General features: G+C 36.1%; 1 protein-coding gene across 1 annotated transcript; it reads left to right on the plus strand.

Annotated features, from left to right (window-relative positions):
• Positions 1-12,649: 12,649 nt before the first annotated feature.
• On the plus strand, positions 12,650-13,364 carry LOC103484107 (uncharacterized). Its single transcript, XM_008441053.3, has one exon. It carries the CDS (start codon positions 12,710-12,712, stop codon positions 13,214-13,216), a length of 507 nt encoding a protein of 168 aa, XP_008439275.1. The 5' UTR covers positions 12,650-12,709; the 3' UTR covers positions 13,217-13,364.
• Positions 13,365-15,397: the final 2,033 nt, after the last annotated feature.

Raw genomic sequence — 15,397 nt, forward strand, 5'->3', positions numbered from 1 at the left:
ACAGACTCTATGTACAACTCTAACCACGTACAAGCAATCGATATTGGAGCTTCAACAGATTAAGGCAGTCTATCAGGCACTGGGAGCTCGATCTCTACCTAAGAAATGGGAAAAACATCTTGGAAACATAAGCTATTAAGCTCAGTGAGTGACCTAATTTAAAACTGTAAATTAAATATCAGAGCACGTGAAAAATTTACACATAAATTTGTTTAATCAAGTTGTAAATATAAACATATAATAATAATAACAACTTTCTCAAATATTCAACATGTACATCATTTAAATCTAGCAAGGCATATCAAGTATATCAAAACATTTTAACTAACATGATAAATGTACGTTGTGTAAGGCATGTCCAGAACAACCAACGTTTACTAGCTCTACGATGTAGTGGGGTCCACCCAGCACTCTCATCGTCTTTATTGTAGTGGGGTCCGCCCAACACTCACGGCAATATCGTTGTTTGGAGTACACTCAAATGACAACAACAGAATCTAACTTGTATGCACACGGTACCAAATAGCCTCAGATTCAACATCTCAGTCATGTAGTTAACAAAAACATCAGAAAATCATACGGAAACATTAAAACATGTCTGTTATCTTTATCTTTTGTAAAACTTAAGCTTGCTTAGATTGTTCGTGGAAAACTGAATATCTAAAACAATACATGCTTAAAATGATATTGTTTCAGTTACTTTTCAGAAAGTCGATAATAACGTGTTCATATATAGATTTCATCATAAAACCTAAACTTGAACTTATGCTTGAAAACTGTTCATAGTAATCATGTACTATAGAAGGATAATCATAGATAATAGTTTCAAAATCTATTTTGTTACTCACAGCCTTAGGCTAGTTCCCTGGTGCGTAGACTCGACTTATTTTATCTTTGCCTGTCAAACAAACCAAAATCGAGCGTTAAAACTTTTGTCTAGTATCTTTATACTAACTTTTGATGACGCACAAACGATGACATTCAACTATTCTAAACTTAGGCATAAAAGAGTATTTCTCCTACTTCCCCAGAATTTTTTAGATTCAACAACTTAACTTCAAACATTCATAACTTTCTTACTTCACCAAACTTAATATACTTTATATCAAACTCTTCGATTTTAACTCATCTACAACTTTCTAGAAGGAAAATAAACGAGATTCTGAACAGATTGCTACAATAATGACCCGAAATAGAAATAGTCCGAAATCGAGTCTTTTACTATCCCCTGACTTGCTCTTGAAATTAAGCTTACTTCCAGTCATTTTTGGCTCACGATTGCTTCCTAAAAGTTGTAGGAAATTTCATAAGATTTTCAACCATACCTTATAGAGTTTCTAACTCCCTCTGTAGGATCTGGAAAACTTGAAAAACCAAAGCCTTCACAAATTCGCACCCAAACTTATGACCTAAATGCCTCTTTGAAAAACACCAATCTAAAATCTAAATTTGCTCATGCTTCCTTTACAAAACTTGTTAGAAATTGAATAAAGTTTCAAACAAAAAGACAAACCTCGCCTTTTAATTTCTCTTGAGCAGTGTAAACCAACTTAAAAACCAGAGGACGGCTCTATGAATTCAATATGTTTAAAAATTGAATTGAGTTTAATGTTCCCTATCCTCCACAACCTTCAAATTGCAAAATACTTGCTTTCAATATTTACAAATCTTCTATCAACATAGATCTAAAGTTGAAGAATCAAAAGGGTGATGAGAAATAGGAGAAAAACCTTTTGGCGATGAAGAATAATGAGAGAGGAAAAAAACAAATACCAAATGAATTTCTCTTCTCTCCCACCTTGCCTCTTTCTTTTCTTTATTCCATTTTTAAAAACATATATATATATATATATATATATATATATATATATATATATATATATATATATAACTAATACGTAATTTTATTTCCATTTTTTTCCTTTCTTTTTTTAAAAAAACCCAAAATGGTTAACACAAAGCATTGTCATTTTCTTCTTCAACAACTTAAATTCAACTTCTTATATTATATGACAATAGCAAAGAATCCAAAAAAAATCTTGAGTTTACATTTAATGTGTCTGGTTCGCGAGAATGATAAGCTCCTCAACAAACCAAAAACGCAAGGTGTTGATTGCTTTGTAGCCTAACGACACGTGTGTCCTATGACTTTTATTGTTGTCGATGTCAAACCCAAGGTGCAAGCATTATCCAAGCAAGCCCATGTGAGTACATCAACTTGACATCTCGCTCTTACTCCTTGTCCGACAGTCGGACGTGGCACTCCGATCAAATCCCTCCACCAAGCATAAAGTAATCGCAAGTCCTCTCGTATCGCCAAGGACAAGCACGCCTAGACTATGCCAACAACAAGGTACAAGCATTATCCGACCAAGCCCATCCGAGTACATCAACTCGACATCCCGCTCTCACTCCCCACCGGACGATCGGACGTGGCACTCCAACGATGTCAACACCTCAAGCATATGTGCCCATGATAGGTGCAATGTGCTTGAAAGGTCGACGTCACGGCATAGGGGTACCTCCGCGCCCCGCCCATGCAGGCAGATCGCCCCTCCTATATAGTACATTTTGAACTTTTTTTGGTATGGTAGGCTTGCATATGAAAAATTTGAAATGTCACACCATTGAGAAAAGCTTGATATTGTTATTATTATGACCAGGACATGATTGTATTATGTTTTAGACATTCAAATGAATGTGCAATACAAGTTTCATAATTTTTTAACCAACCAATAGTTTTTTATGAATTTTTTATTATTAAGTGATGACATCATTATTTTACATTAGTTAGCTCCCAGAAAAAATTTCATAACAATCCAAGCACGAGAAGATAGATTTAACATCTCATTTATGTGTTGAGTGGGCATGGGGGCCTTAAGTGCGGCATGGGGAGTGCATGGTGGGCGTTGGGTAGGCACGAGGGGCATCAATGGTAGGCACTAAGTGGGCACTAGATAGTGCCAATAACCTCTATAGTGGGCACCTTGCACGCGCTCCCCACACACTCCTGCAGACGCGTGGCGTGCGAATGGCTTGCTAAATCAATTATAGTTTGTTTGATGGTATCTGGTACTCGGATAACCATAGTAATTTTAGAGCTAATATGTGCAACGAACTTCGACTGTTTGAAGAGATGCATTTATTAGATAAAAGGTTGATGCGGGCTCTGTCCGTTGCTCTGATGATTCATGATAACTCGACGGATCGCACGACCATCGTGCCGAAGACACATCATTCAAATTTCTGTCCTATTAACTTTCGATGGTAGGATAGTGGCCTACTATGGTTGTGACGGGTGACAGAGAACTAGGGTTCGATTTCGGAGAGGGAGCCTGAGAAACGACTACTAAATCCAAGGAAGGCAGCATGCGCACAAATTAACCAATCTTGACACGGGGAGGTAGTGAAAATAAATAACAATACTGGACTTTTCGAGTCTGGTAATTGGAATGAGTACAATATAAATCCCTTAACGAGGATCAATTGGAGGGCAAGTTTGATGCTAGCAGCCGAGATAATTCCAGCTCCAATAGCGTATATTTAAGTTGTTGTAGTTAAAAAACTCATAATTGGACTTTGGGTTGGGTCGATCGATCCGCCTATGGTGAGCATTGGTCGGCTCGTCTCTTCTGTCGGTGATGCGCTCTTGGCCTTTACTGGTCGGGTCGTGCCTCCGATGCTGTCACTTTGAAGAAATTAGTGTGCTCAAAGCAAGCATACGCTCTGTATTCATTAGCATGGGATAACATCATAGGATTTCGATCATATTCTGTTGGTCTTCAGGATCGAAGTAATGATTAACGGGAACTGTCGGGGGCATTCGTATTTCATAGTCAGAGGTGAAATTCTTGGATTTATGAAAGATGAACAATTGCAAAAGCATTTGCCAAGAATGTTTTCATTAATCAAGAACGAAAGTTGGGGGCTTGAAGACGATCAGATACCATCCTATTAGCAACCATAAACGATGCTGACCAGGGATCGACAGATGTTGGTTTAAGGACCCCGCCGGCACCTTACGAGAAATCAAAGTCTTTGAGATCCGGGGGGAGTATGGTCGCAAGGCTGAAACTTAAAGCAATTGATAGAAGGGCACCACCAGGAGTAGAGCCTATGGCTTAATTTGACTAAATATGGGGAAACTTACCAGGTCCAGACATAGTAAGGATTGACAGACTTAGAGCTCTTTCTTGATTCTATGGGTTGTAGTGAATGGTCGTTTTTAGTTGGTGGAGCAATTTGTCTGATTAATTTCGTTAACGAACGAGACCTCAAGCTGCTAACTAGCTATACAGAGGTACCCCTCCACGACCAACTTCTTAGAGAGACTATGGCCGCTTAGGCCAAGGATTGTTTGAGGCAATAACAGGTCTATGATGCCCTTAGATGTTTTGGGTCGCACGTGCGTTATACTGATGTATTCAACAAGTTTATAGCCTTGGCCGATAGGCTCGGGTAATCTTTGAAATCTTATCGTGACGGGGATAGATTATTGCAATTGTTGGTCTTCAACGAGGAATTCCTAGTAAGCGCGAGTCATCAGCTCGCGTTGACTACGTCCCTACCCTTTGTACACACCGTCCATCGCTCCTACCGATTGAATGGTCTAGTGAAGTGTTTGAATCGTGGCGACATAGGCAGTTCATTACCCACAACGTCATGAGAAGTCCATTGAACCTTATTATTTAAGGAAGGAGAAGTAGAAAAAAGTTTTCCGTAGGTGAACCTACGAAAGGGTCATTATAGATGCCTAAACATTAAACGACCCGCAAACGCGTTTAAAAACAAACTATCTGCGTCAATGGCAGAAGGAAGCATGCTCTCTGCCTGCTCCTCCCCTCCCGATAGGTCTAAACAAAACCCCAACGCACGTCACGCCAAGGAATGTGAAATGAATTCGCCTGCTCCCTACCTCAATCTTAGATATCTCGACTCTCGCATCGATGAAGAACGTAGCAAAAGGTGATACTTGGTGTGAATTGGAGGATCTCGCAAACCACCCAGTCTTTGAACATAGGTTGTGCTTGGAGCCTTCTGGCCGAGGGTATGTCGCCTGGGCGTCATGCATCGCTGTCCCACCACACAACTCTCCCCATGTGGGATTGTTATGAAGGCAGGGGGCACACACTAGCCTCCCGTGCGCACCGTCGTACGGATGGCTTAAATTCGCGTCCTCGACGCTACGGTGGTTGATCGAACCTCAGTGACGCGTTTCAACCTCGATGTCGCCTCTACAGATTCCTACATGACCCTCCGAACGTCGCCCCCAACACTTGAATAGCTAAACACGTCGTCCCAGAAGATATTAAACATGCAACACTTCATCTAAAACACCGTAGAAATTATTGTTGGCACTTCCACTGCCACTGTTTTCATCAACTACCATGACTCCACTGTTTTGTGTAGTGCATCAGAAATCACGCTTTATTGTGTGAAATCATTCCCCACCAACAATGCATCCACTATAAGAGCGACCTCAACTGAAGGTCTCATCGCAAGTGAGAAGAAATCATGAGAAAGGTTTTCTCCCTCGCGAATTTCTAAGACCTGAAATTCATGTAAATGAATATATATAAGTTCTCAAATAAGATATACCAATTTCCAAAATCATGTACGCTATATACATGAGCTATAAACCAATCAGGAAATGCTCGTTGATGTCTTCTATATAAGTTAGAAGTGCTTTGAGCTTGACAACGTATCAACCTCGAGTGTTTCTTAAGGTAGATAATTGTCAGTTTTTGTGACTACAATAACAAAGACTTAAATCAACCAATGAAGTATAAAGTGGGGAAATGCATACTTGCGGCAGTCCGCTATTTCATCTACATTGTTGAGGATGTACCAATGTGCGAGACGTTTCTCTTCCTGTGATAGACTACGTAAACTTGACGTCCCTAATGGACGTAATTTCTATACGAACACTTCAAACTCACCAATTACCTCGTCATCAGGAATGTTATCATTATTTTATTCATCTCTAGTGAATCGAGTTTCAATCCCAATTAAATATCTCAAACAAAAAGTCCTTGATTCATTCATCACATATGCTTCTGCAATAAACTCCTCAGGACGTGCCTTGTTTTGAAAAAATTGTTTTAACGTGCATAGACTTCTTTCAATGGGATACATCCAATTGTAAGTGATCGGACCAACAACTTTGATTTCATATGGTAGGTGAATGGCAAAGTGTATCACTACATCGAAGAAGGCAGGTGTGAATATTCTTTCCAACTTTCAAAGTGATATCTGATTGCAATCGATCCAAATCACTTATTTTTATCGTTCTTGCGCATAGATTACAAAAAAACCACACAAGTCAGTAACATCAATGGACACGTTGTTCAGTGAATATGCTCGAACACCAATATGGAGCAGTCGATGTAGTAAAATGTGACAGACGTGTGTTATAAGATCTGATATTTTCTCGTCTCTGTCATTCACACAACGTGTCATATTAGAAACGAATCCATCAGAAAACTTAACTGATTTCAGATACATGCAAAATGCAACTCGCTCACTGCTAGTCAAGTATATGTTACATGTGGCTTCACAAATCTGTTACCGACTTCTATGAGAAGTAAATCATTTCTTATTTTCAAATCTTGTAGGTTTAACCAAGCATTCGTAGTATCGTTCGTTTTTCTTTTAATTTTCAATAATGTACCAACCAAGTTATCACAAATATTTTTGTCAATATGCATTGCATCCAGTTTATGACGTAATAGTAGTTTTGCCCAGTTAGGAAGTTCAAAAAATATACTTTTCTTAGTCCAATTGAGAGCTCTCTTTCTTTTCTTATTTTTCAGCGAAGGATGTTTACTTATAATTGGAAAATCCAAGTAATCTAGTTGTTCTAAGATATCATTCTCATTAAGTACATCTGAAGGAGCCCTACGCTCTATATTTCCATCATGTAGCTTACTTCTACGCCAAATGTGGTTCTCTAGAAGATAATTTCGATGTCCCATGAAAAATATTTTTCCTCTTATCTTGAATGACGAGTTATCTCTCATGCATACGGGACATGTCTGATACCCTTTCGTACTCTACCTGGATAAGTCACCATATGCTAAGAAATCAGTAATTGTCCACAACAAGGCTGCATACAATTGAAAGAATTGACTAGTAAGAGAATCATAAGTAACACACCAAAAGTCCATAACTCTTTCAATTCCTCAATCAATAGTTGTAGGTAAACATCAATTTCCCTACCAAAAGATCTTGGACCAGATATGAGCAATGACATGAAGAAGTTGAACTCTTTCATGCATTTCTAAGGCGACAAATTATAAGGAATTAACACCACATACCACATATTGTACGAGGTACTCATTCCCAAACGGATTAAACCCATCTGAAGCTAATCTCAAATGAACGTTTCATTTTTCCCGACGCAGTTGTGACAAACGTTAGGATTGGCATCCATATTTCTGACATTTACCTTTAAAGCATCGGGGGAAAGAAAATATATTATTTAATTATTTCACCTTCCCCGATGCCATGTAAGAAACATCGAGACTGTGGTCTATATTTTCAATGTGTTCACCTACAGTGTCAGAATTACGAAAACAATTAAATAATATTTTTCATTTCTCCCAACACGAATTGCATGGCATTGGGAACGTGGACCCTATTCCCAACGCCATTGCAAATGCTTTGGTGATAAAACCCCAATGCATTACTAATGACGTCGAAAATGATGAGTTCGCCCAATATTTTCATTCTGCATCGAGAGTTTCCCTATAAAAAACATTCTTTCAATTATGTAAATCACATAAGGAAAACGAGAGAGAGAAACCAAGAAGAAGAGAAGCCTGTCATCCGTTCACCGTGTTGTCGCCACTCACCGCCGTTCGTTGTCGTCTATCATCATCGCTCCTAATTTCAGTAAGTAGTTTAGTTTTGGTTTTGGTTTTACTTTAGGTTTAGTTTAGTTTTGCTTTTGGTAGGTGTGTATTTTGATTTAGATTTAAAATTAGTTTTAGGATTTAGATTTTGAATTAGTCTTCGGTACTGAATTTGAATTTTAAGTGTTTTTAGGATTTAAGAATTAATTTAGATTGAATTTGAAATACTCATTGAATTTGATACTGTGAATAAATTTGAATTTGTTATATTGATTGAATTTGAAAATTTGAGGGGGTGGGGTGTATTGAAAATTTGAAGGGGCGAAGCAGGAGGGGGTTGCCAACTACTCTCCGGGGACGACATACGTGAGATCATTTTGGGTAGACGATCGAGCTACTCAAAAGGTCTTGATTGGGGCCCCAAGCCTAAGTCCAGGAAGAGTGCTACTAGTTCCTCGACCTCATGTTTGCAAGAAAAGCACTTTAGGGAGGTCGAAGAAGCTAAGTCCTAATTGAGCAACAAAGAATCAAGCTTGAAGGAGCCAAACGCTCGATTGAAGAACAAAGAAGGACATCATAGCTCCATGCCCAACAGATGGAAGAAATGAAGAAGATGATTGTGATGGAAAGCATACAATCGCACGGAAATAAGAATCGAAACTTTACTCTAATTACATGCAAACAAATTTAAAAGTTAACATGCATAATGAACCCTATTTCAATGAAATTAGGAATTATAAAAAACTTACCTTCGAAGCCTCCCGATCCTCGAAATCTCCTCACAAACACAAGTCCAAGACCACCACTAAAGTTGACTCGTTATTCTCCAGACTTATAACTAGGTTGTAGGACCCGTTAAATGAAAGAATATTGAGAGATGGACAAAAATTGGAGGAGAGAATTAAGGTTGAGATATTTTGAAAGAGAGGGAAAATATATTTAATGTTGAAAACTAGTTTATTTATAAGCAAATTACATGCAAAAATGTATATAATTTGTTTATAAAAACTCAACACCTATTATTCCACTACCAATTAGTGAAATTAAACACCATTCCAATTTCTCTTAGTAGGCTTCATGTTATTACCATGAGCTTCCACTTAGCCTACTAAGAGTTAGTGGATTATCCAACAAAATGTTGGATTTTTCCACTAACTTTAGTCAAGGGCCAAAATGGTCATTTGACCATTCTAGTTAAAGTCAAACTTTGTCTTTTCAAGTCAAAAGTTAACATTTTGACTTTTTATCATTTTGTCCGTCTTGACTAATTTCGACCTCCCGAGCATGAACCCCATTCATTTTTTTAAATTCAAGTCACATTTGAATATAAAGCTGGTCAAACTTTGAATTTTCAAAGTCAAAAGTCAACATTTTGACTTTTTACAACTTTAACAATTTCCATCAATTCTAAGCTTTCGAATATAAAGCTCTATCTTAAAGCTATAGACGACGACTATATCAAATATACTTGTTGATTTTTCTCTCTTTACCTAACTCGAACAATTTGAATTATTCCAACATATTGTTCTACGTTAATTCCATATGAGCTAGTAAGGGAACCTAATGGACTTATAGATCATTGGCTCCAACGATCTGATATTAATTGGTTAAACCTTTTTAGACCGAGCTAATCAACATTTGTTAACTAAGGGTCATTCCACTAAAGTCTCGTAGTTGTACTCCCCTCGCTATAGATATATTTCTATCCATATGATATAACCATGATCAGTAAGTTAATCCTTCAAAGGTTGTTCGTAATCTCGACTGGGTCAAAATACCGTTTTATCCCCAAGATTACATCTTGTTTCTTAAGTCCTACTGATCCAATATTGAACAATTGATTTAAGGTCCAACCTATAAACTGAATCTATCTTGGGCCAATAAGAGGTTGGGCTATAGTGTATGGATAAGGCACCCAACCTTATTCATACACTATAGGCAGTTTAGGCTATGACTCGAACTTGATCCACGTTTATGTCTTTACATAAAGTTGAAGTCTACACTAGATAGCCCCGGGACCTTAGTTTATTGAATTCAAGATTATAGTATTCTATTTTCACTAATAAATCCTCAATAACCACTTTATTTAATATAATGTAATTTAAACTACAAACTACGAGTTTTAGAACATAAATTTCAACAGTGTCATTGTAGGTGTGGACTTATAGGAATATGATGTCAACTGCCATTAGGACATCAATGCATTTTTTTTCTTTTCTATGTAATTTCTTTGCAACATTCGACATTGTTAGACAATTTAATATTTAATTTATAATATATTTAATTTTGATTTGGTATTTTATATAATTATTTAGTAATTTGTTGCTTATTTTTTACAATTTTATTCAATTTAAATCGAATTAGAACCGAAAAGAATACCATACGGTTGGAAAAAAATTGATAAGTTTAAAAATATATATATTTAAAATATCATTCGACGCACGCAAAGCATCGAGAATGATGTCTGCCCCTAACGCATTGAATAACACGTCGAAGAAATTTTGTCCAACGTCTACATGGGACGTTGGCGGTGACCTACTCCCGACATATGAATGTGACGTCGAGCATGAAGTTTTTTGACGTCTTTCATTCGTTGGCAATAGAAGCATCGGGAGAAAGGAAGTTTCGACACTGTGCCATTAGCATGTCGGGAATGGGTCCCCCGATGCAGTTCTGCCAACATCCTTCTTGACGTATGCATGTACGTCGAATATCTTTTGTCGACCCCTTTTGGAATCTACGCCGACGCATGCTGACATTGGGAGAATCCCAATTTTTTGTAGTGGAACTTACAACGTATAATTGACAATTTCATGGTTCTAGTCTTACATAAACTTGAACTTGATCCACGTTTATATCTCTATATAAAGTTTAAGTCTACACTAGATAATCTTGGGTTCTTAGTATTGGATTCAAGAATATAGTATTCTAGTTTCACTAATAAGTTCTCAATGACCACTTTATTGAATAGGATATTTAAACTACAAGCTACAAGTTTTAGGACATAAATTCCAACAGTCTATTCTGACATCATACGTCTGTCAGAAGCATTTTTAATGTATATATCAAATAGCATATCTCTACACATACACATGCAGTGGTTGGGAAAGCCTCTTGTCGACGCCACAACAATGTGTCACCGTAGAATGGTTTTTTCGATGCCACCTCGGAGGTGTCAACAAAACTAGCCATTTGTCATGTGCCGGCATAAACGATCTATGCCGACGCTAACAAAAAAGTGTTAAGAATAGGCTTCCTCAACCTATCTTGACGACCCTGTTTCGATGGTTTCTGTCGACGCAACAAATTTTGTCAACACTGTTTGGGACTAGGCATCAACAAAGAGGCTTTTTCCTGTAGTGACTTCATACTGTATTACTCTCTTATTACTCTCTTATCACGTATGCAACCTATTTATTTTTGTCTTTCTTATATACCTCTTTTATATCATAGCAAGAAAAGTACGTGCTCAGATCATAAGAAATTTACTTTCACTCTTCAAAAAGTGTTTAGAGGAAGATATATATAAAAAGAAAAAATGAAATCCATGGAGAGAGGCATGACGAGGTTGTAGAACCCATGATTTCTTTTTTCTTTTGAATCACTCCACGTAAGAAGTTAATACAAAATATAAAATCGATGTTCTTAGTTGTTTGTGGCTCACAATTTTCTTAGAAATGATCAAACAAAAAAATGAAGTTCACAAACTCCAATTTCAATTTCTTAGCCCAATATCCCCACTTATGTGATGGAACAGATAATGTTTATATTTTGCAATTTTAGTCTCGTTGTGAGCTCGAATTAGCACTACTTTGAACACTTCTCCGAATTCAAGGTAACTATGATTTTATACCCCAAATGGAGGCTATGATTGATCAAGACAACATCGATCAACACAAAGGGAATTAGGAGAAATCCTTAGCCTTAGAGCCCATTCTCTCTTGAAGGTCATGAAAATTAACATCAAGACCGGCTTAAAATTGAACTCGTACATTACCAACACCAATCATCTAGGAGCAATCGTGTTGTAGGACTTCATAAGTAACAAAATTGTGAGACGACACAATCGGTAGAAGACCACACCACCTATCAATCACCCATATTATCTCAGCCAACGAGTCTATCGACCACCCATATTCACCAAACGAAGAGACGAATCTCCGACCGCAAGAGATCAAAGTCAAAGATTAAAAAAATATTTGATGCCCAAAACAACTAAGAAAAACAACACACTACTCATGCATGTGAAGTTCATTAGATAATTATTAAAAAGAAATAATGTCTTATTCACAAGTGACATTGTGGCCAAAAGAACTCTCTCGAACCACCTCAAACTCACTAAAATCAAAGAGAACATTAGCAATGCTCACCCAATTAAGCTTGTTGAAATGTATTAGTATTATGAAGCGATACAATAGATGCCTAAGCATAGATATTCTTACGGTTTCAACAGATTCTGTATTTAAAATTGTACGTTGAAAACGTTTCACTCCTTTTAAAAGTTTTATGGACCAGTCTTTTTTGCCACCGGATGTATAACACACTTTAATTTAAAAATAAGCCAAAAACCAAAATAGTTAAAACGAAAATACTAAGAAAACAAAAAAAAAAAACCCAAAGGAGACTATACAAAGAGAGTTCTAAAACAAAAAATACAAAAACATTACTTTCCCGTAAAGACGAGGACACCCGGCAACTTCAGGAGACTTCCATGAAACGTGTCATCTTTTCCACATCGACACGTATACCATCTTCTTCTTCAAACACCGTCTTCACCATACCTCCAGAACCATCTCCTTCTCTCACCCCTATAAAATCCCGCCACTATCAACCTTCCAGTAATAACCCTAACCAAAATGGCGCTCAGGTATTTGGTATCTCGAATGGCCGCAAATGGCTTCAGAACATCAAATAAAAGTACAAGAACCTACGCGACGGCGACGACTCCAAGAATGAAATCTTACGCGCCGACGGCCGATTTCTCGCACTTCGATCACCAGAGCAAGCCAAAGGCATCAAGAGCCGGCGATTTTGTTCCGGTATACGTGGCGATCGGAATGATTGCTCTCTCTGTTGGTCTCGGATTGCACACGGCGAAACAGCAATTGGCTTACTCGCCGTCGGTTTCCGTTCGGAAAAAACGGAGAGAGACGATCCCGGAGGTGGTGGAGCCGGAGCACGTGGCGGAGGAGACAGAGAAGTTCTTCGCTAAATCTTTCTTTAGAAAAGTGGCTCACGTTCAGGAGGTGGAGAAATTTGGGGATTACAAAGTTCCTTATGATCCTCTGCTCGGCGATGCATATGCTCATCCTCACCGTACTGAGTCGCTGAAGTCCGTGGGAATCGATCCGGCTAGGAACTGACTTGAGTTTCGGTAATTGGGGGATTTTTGGACGGAGGAATGTGTGTAAATAAGAAATATAATAATGAAGGTATCACTGTGAGAATGTAATATATGTTTGAAACTTTCCCGTTAAGTTATGGAACTTTGATCAATGGTTCAGGAATCAATCTGAGATTTCCAGACATCTATCGATGCATCTTACAAATATACAAAATTGTTTGATGTTGTTGTAGTTAGTCCCTCACTAATCACTATAGATGATAGGTGTAATCAATTAGAAAAAAGAATGAGCATGTCTGGTAATCAATTACAGCACCCTATCAGCTATTATTTATGGGTGGAGTACTACTTAAACTTAAGACGATCGAAGACTACTAGTTTGTTTTTGCGAGGCTAGAGCAGTATGATGGAACTAACAATTTATCAACATAATTTAACATTTTTAGAAAATCTCTCTCATGATTTATCTAATACCAACAACATGCATGGTCACTAATAGATTTTTACACTAGGATCTAATCTAGTGTAAATTCTTTTTACAGTTGGATCTAATTTATCGTAAACTCTTTTACAATATTGTTAAAAAACATCTATGTTATATTTTATTGATATCTTGATGTTTGAAAATCAATCTTCTTAAAATAATTATAATTATGATTAGGGAGTATCCAACAAATGACTGCTATCAATTGTCGTACATAGTTGCTATAAACTAAATGACAAAACTTGAAATTCTAAAAAATTCTACAAATTAATTAGTCAATGTTTGCAAATATATGAAGTGTTATATTTTCATGTTATTTTGCTGATTATATCATTTATTCTTTTGTTTATGTTAAATGGGTTGATGGTAGATATGAACACTGAAGACTAAATAGTATTTAGCAATAAAAAGGTTGAAGATAAAAATATAAATTTTGAATGTAACTCGATTGTAAAAATCAAACTAAAATTAGACTATTTATTTAGGCATATTACTTGAGGTTGTTAGGTTTGTTTATATGTATAGCATATGTCATTAACTTCTAACTAATTACCATTTAGAATCAATTAGTTATTTAGTTTGCATTTTTAGAATATACTAGTAAGTAACACGTACGTAAAATTTGTCATTTTATTTTAATATATATAAGAAAATTAAATTTGAATATATATAAAAAAAAAATTAAATTTGCATAAATATAAATTTGTATATTCAAATATAGTAGAAACTCGTAGGGTTGATATAATATTATTATAACATGTATAGTTTTCATGAATCTGAAAGTAAACACAGTATTAACTACCAAACTTTTTTTCATATACATTTTAACTATTAGATGACTTTCCTGTTTAAGTTAATAATTAAAATATATATATATATATATATATATATATATATATATATATATATAACAATCAAACTAATCTAATGTAGTGAATTTGAAATTGTGTAAATTAAAATCATGTATTATATTTCACATCTCAAAGATGAATAAATTCATCATAATAAACTTTCGACAACAACCAAATTGAAATTTTGATTTGATTCGATCATTTCGGAGCTTAATTAATATTAGAATTTTTTTTTTCTATTTCTTACTAATTATTACAAACTCACCTTTAAATCGTTCATAATTTGTTATAATTTGATCTTAACCCCCTTCTTCACTTTGCTCTAAAATTGAAAGCATAAATTAATAAAATATCATTTTAATGTTTACCTTCCTCATGATGAAAGAAAGAAAAGTTAGGAAACAAGAGTGTATACCTGATAACACTCCCTTATTCATTACTTCCATGCTTGTATTTAATTTTTCTGTGTAGTTTTTTACCAATTTGAAGGTGGCAAGCTAATAAGACGCTAAAAAAGAATAAATCTTAAAAAGAACGCTTTAGTGTGAATTCTTCTATAATTCCATGCATGTATATACTTAATTGTTCAATATTGTTCTATGTTGTTTGATTTATAAATCCAATGATCTATTTATAGAGTGATTTGATCGAGGTTAGAATTTGGTTATGTTATTGTTTTACTTGTAATAAGAATAAATGATTTTGTAACTTTCATTCTAATTTAGTCATTAATTTGCTTTACTTAAATGCAAGAATGAAGGGTTATAATATAGACGTTCCTTCAACTAATGATTTTTGTCATTCACATAGAGAATAGTAAAACGTAACTGTTGTTCAAGCTTAACCGTCTCTTATAAATATTTGA

Source organism: Cucumis melo, chromosome 6 (assembly GCF_025177605.1).
Source record: "Cucumis melo cultivar AY chromosome 6, USDA_Cmelo_AY_1.0, whole genome shotgun sequence".
In the NCBI taxonomy this organism is placed as follows: Eukaryota; Viridiplantae; Streptophyta; class Magnoliopsida; order Cucurbitales; family Cucurbitaceae; genus Cucumis; species Cucumis melo.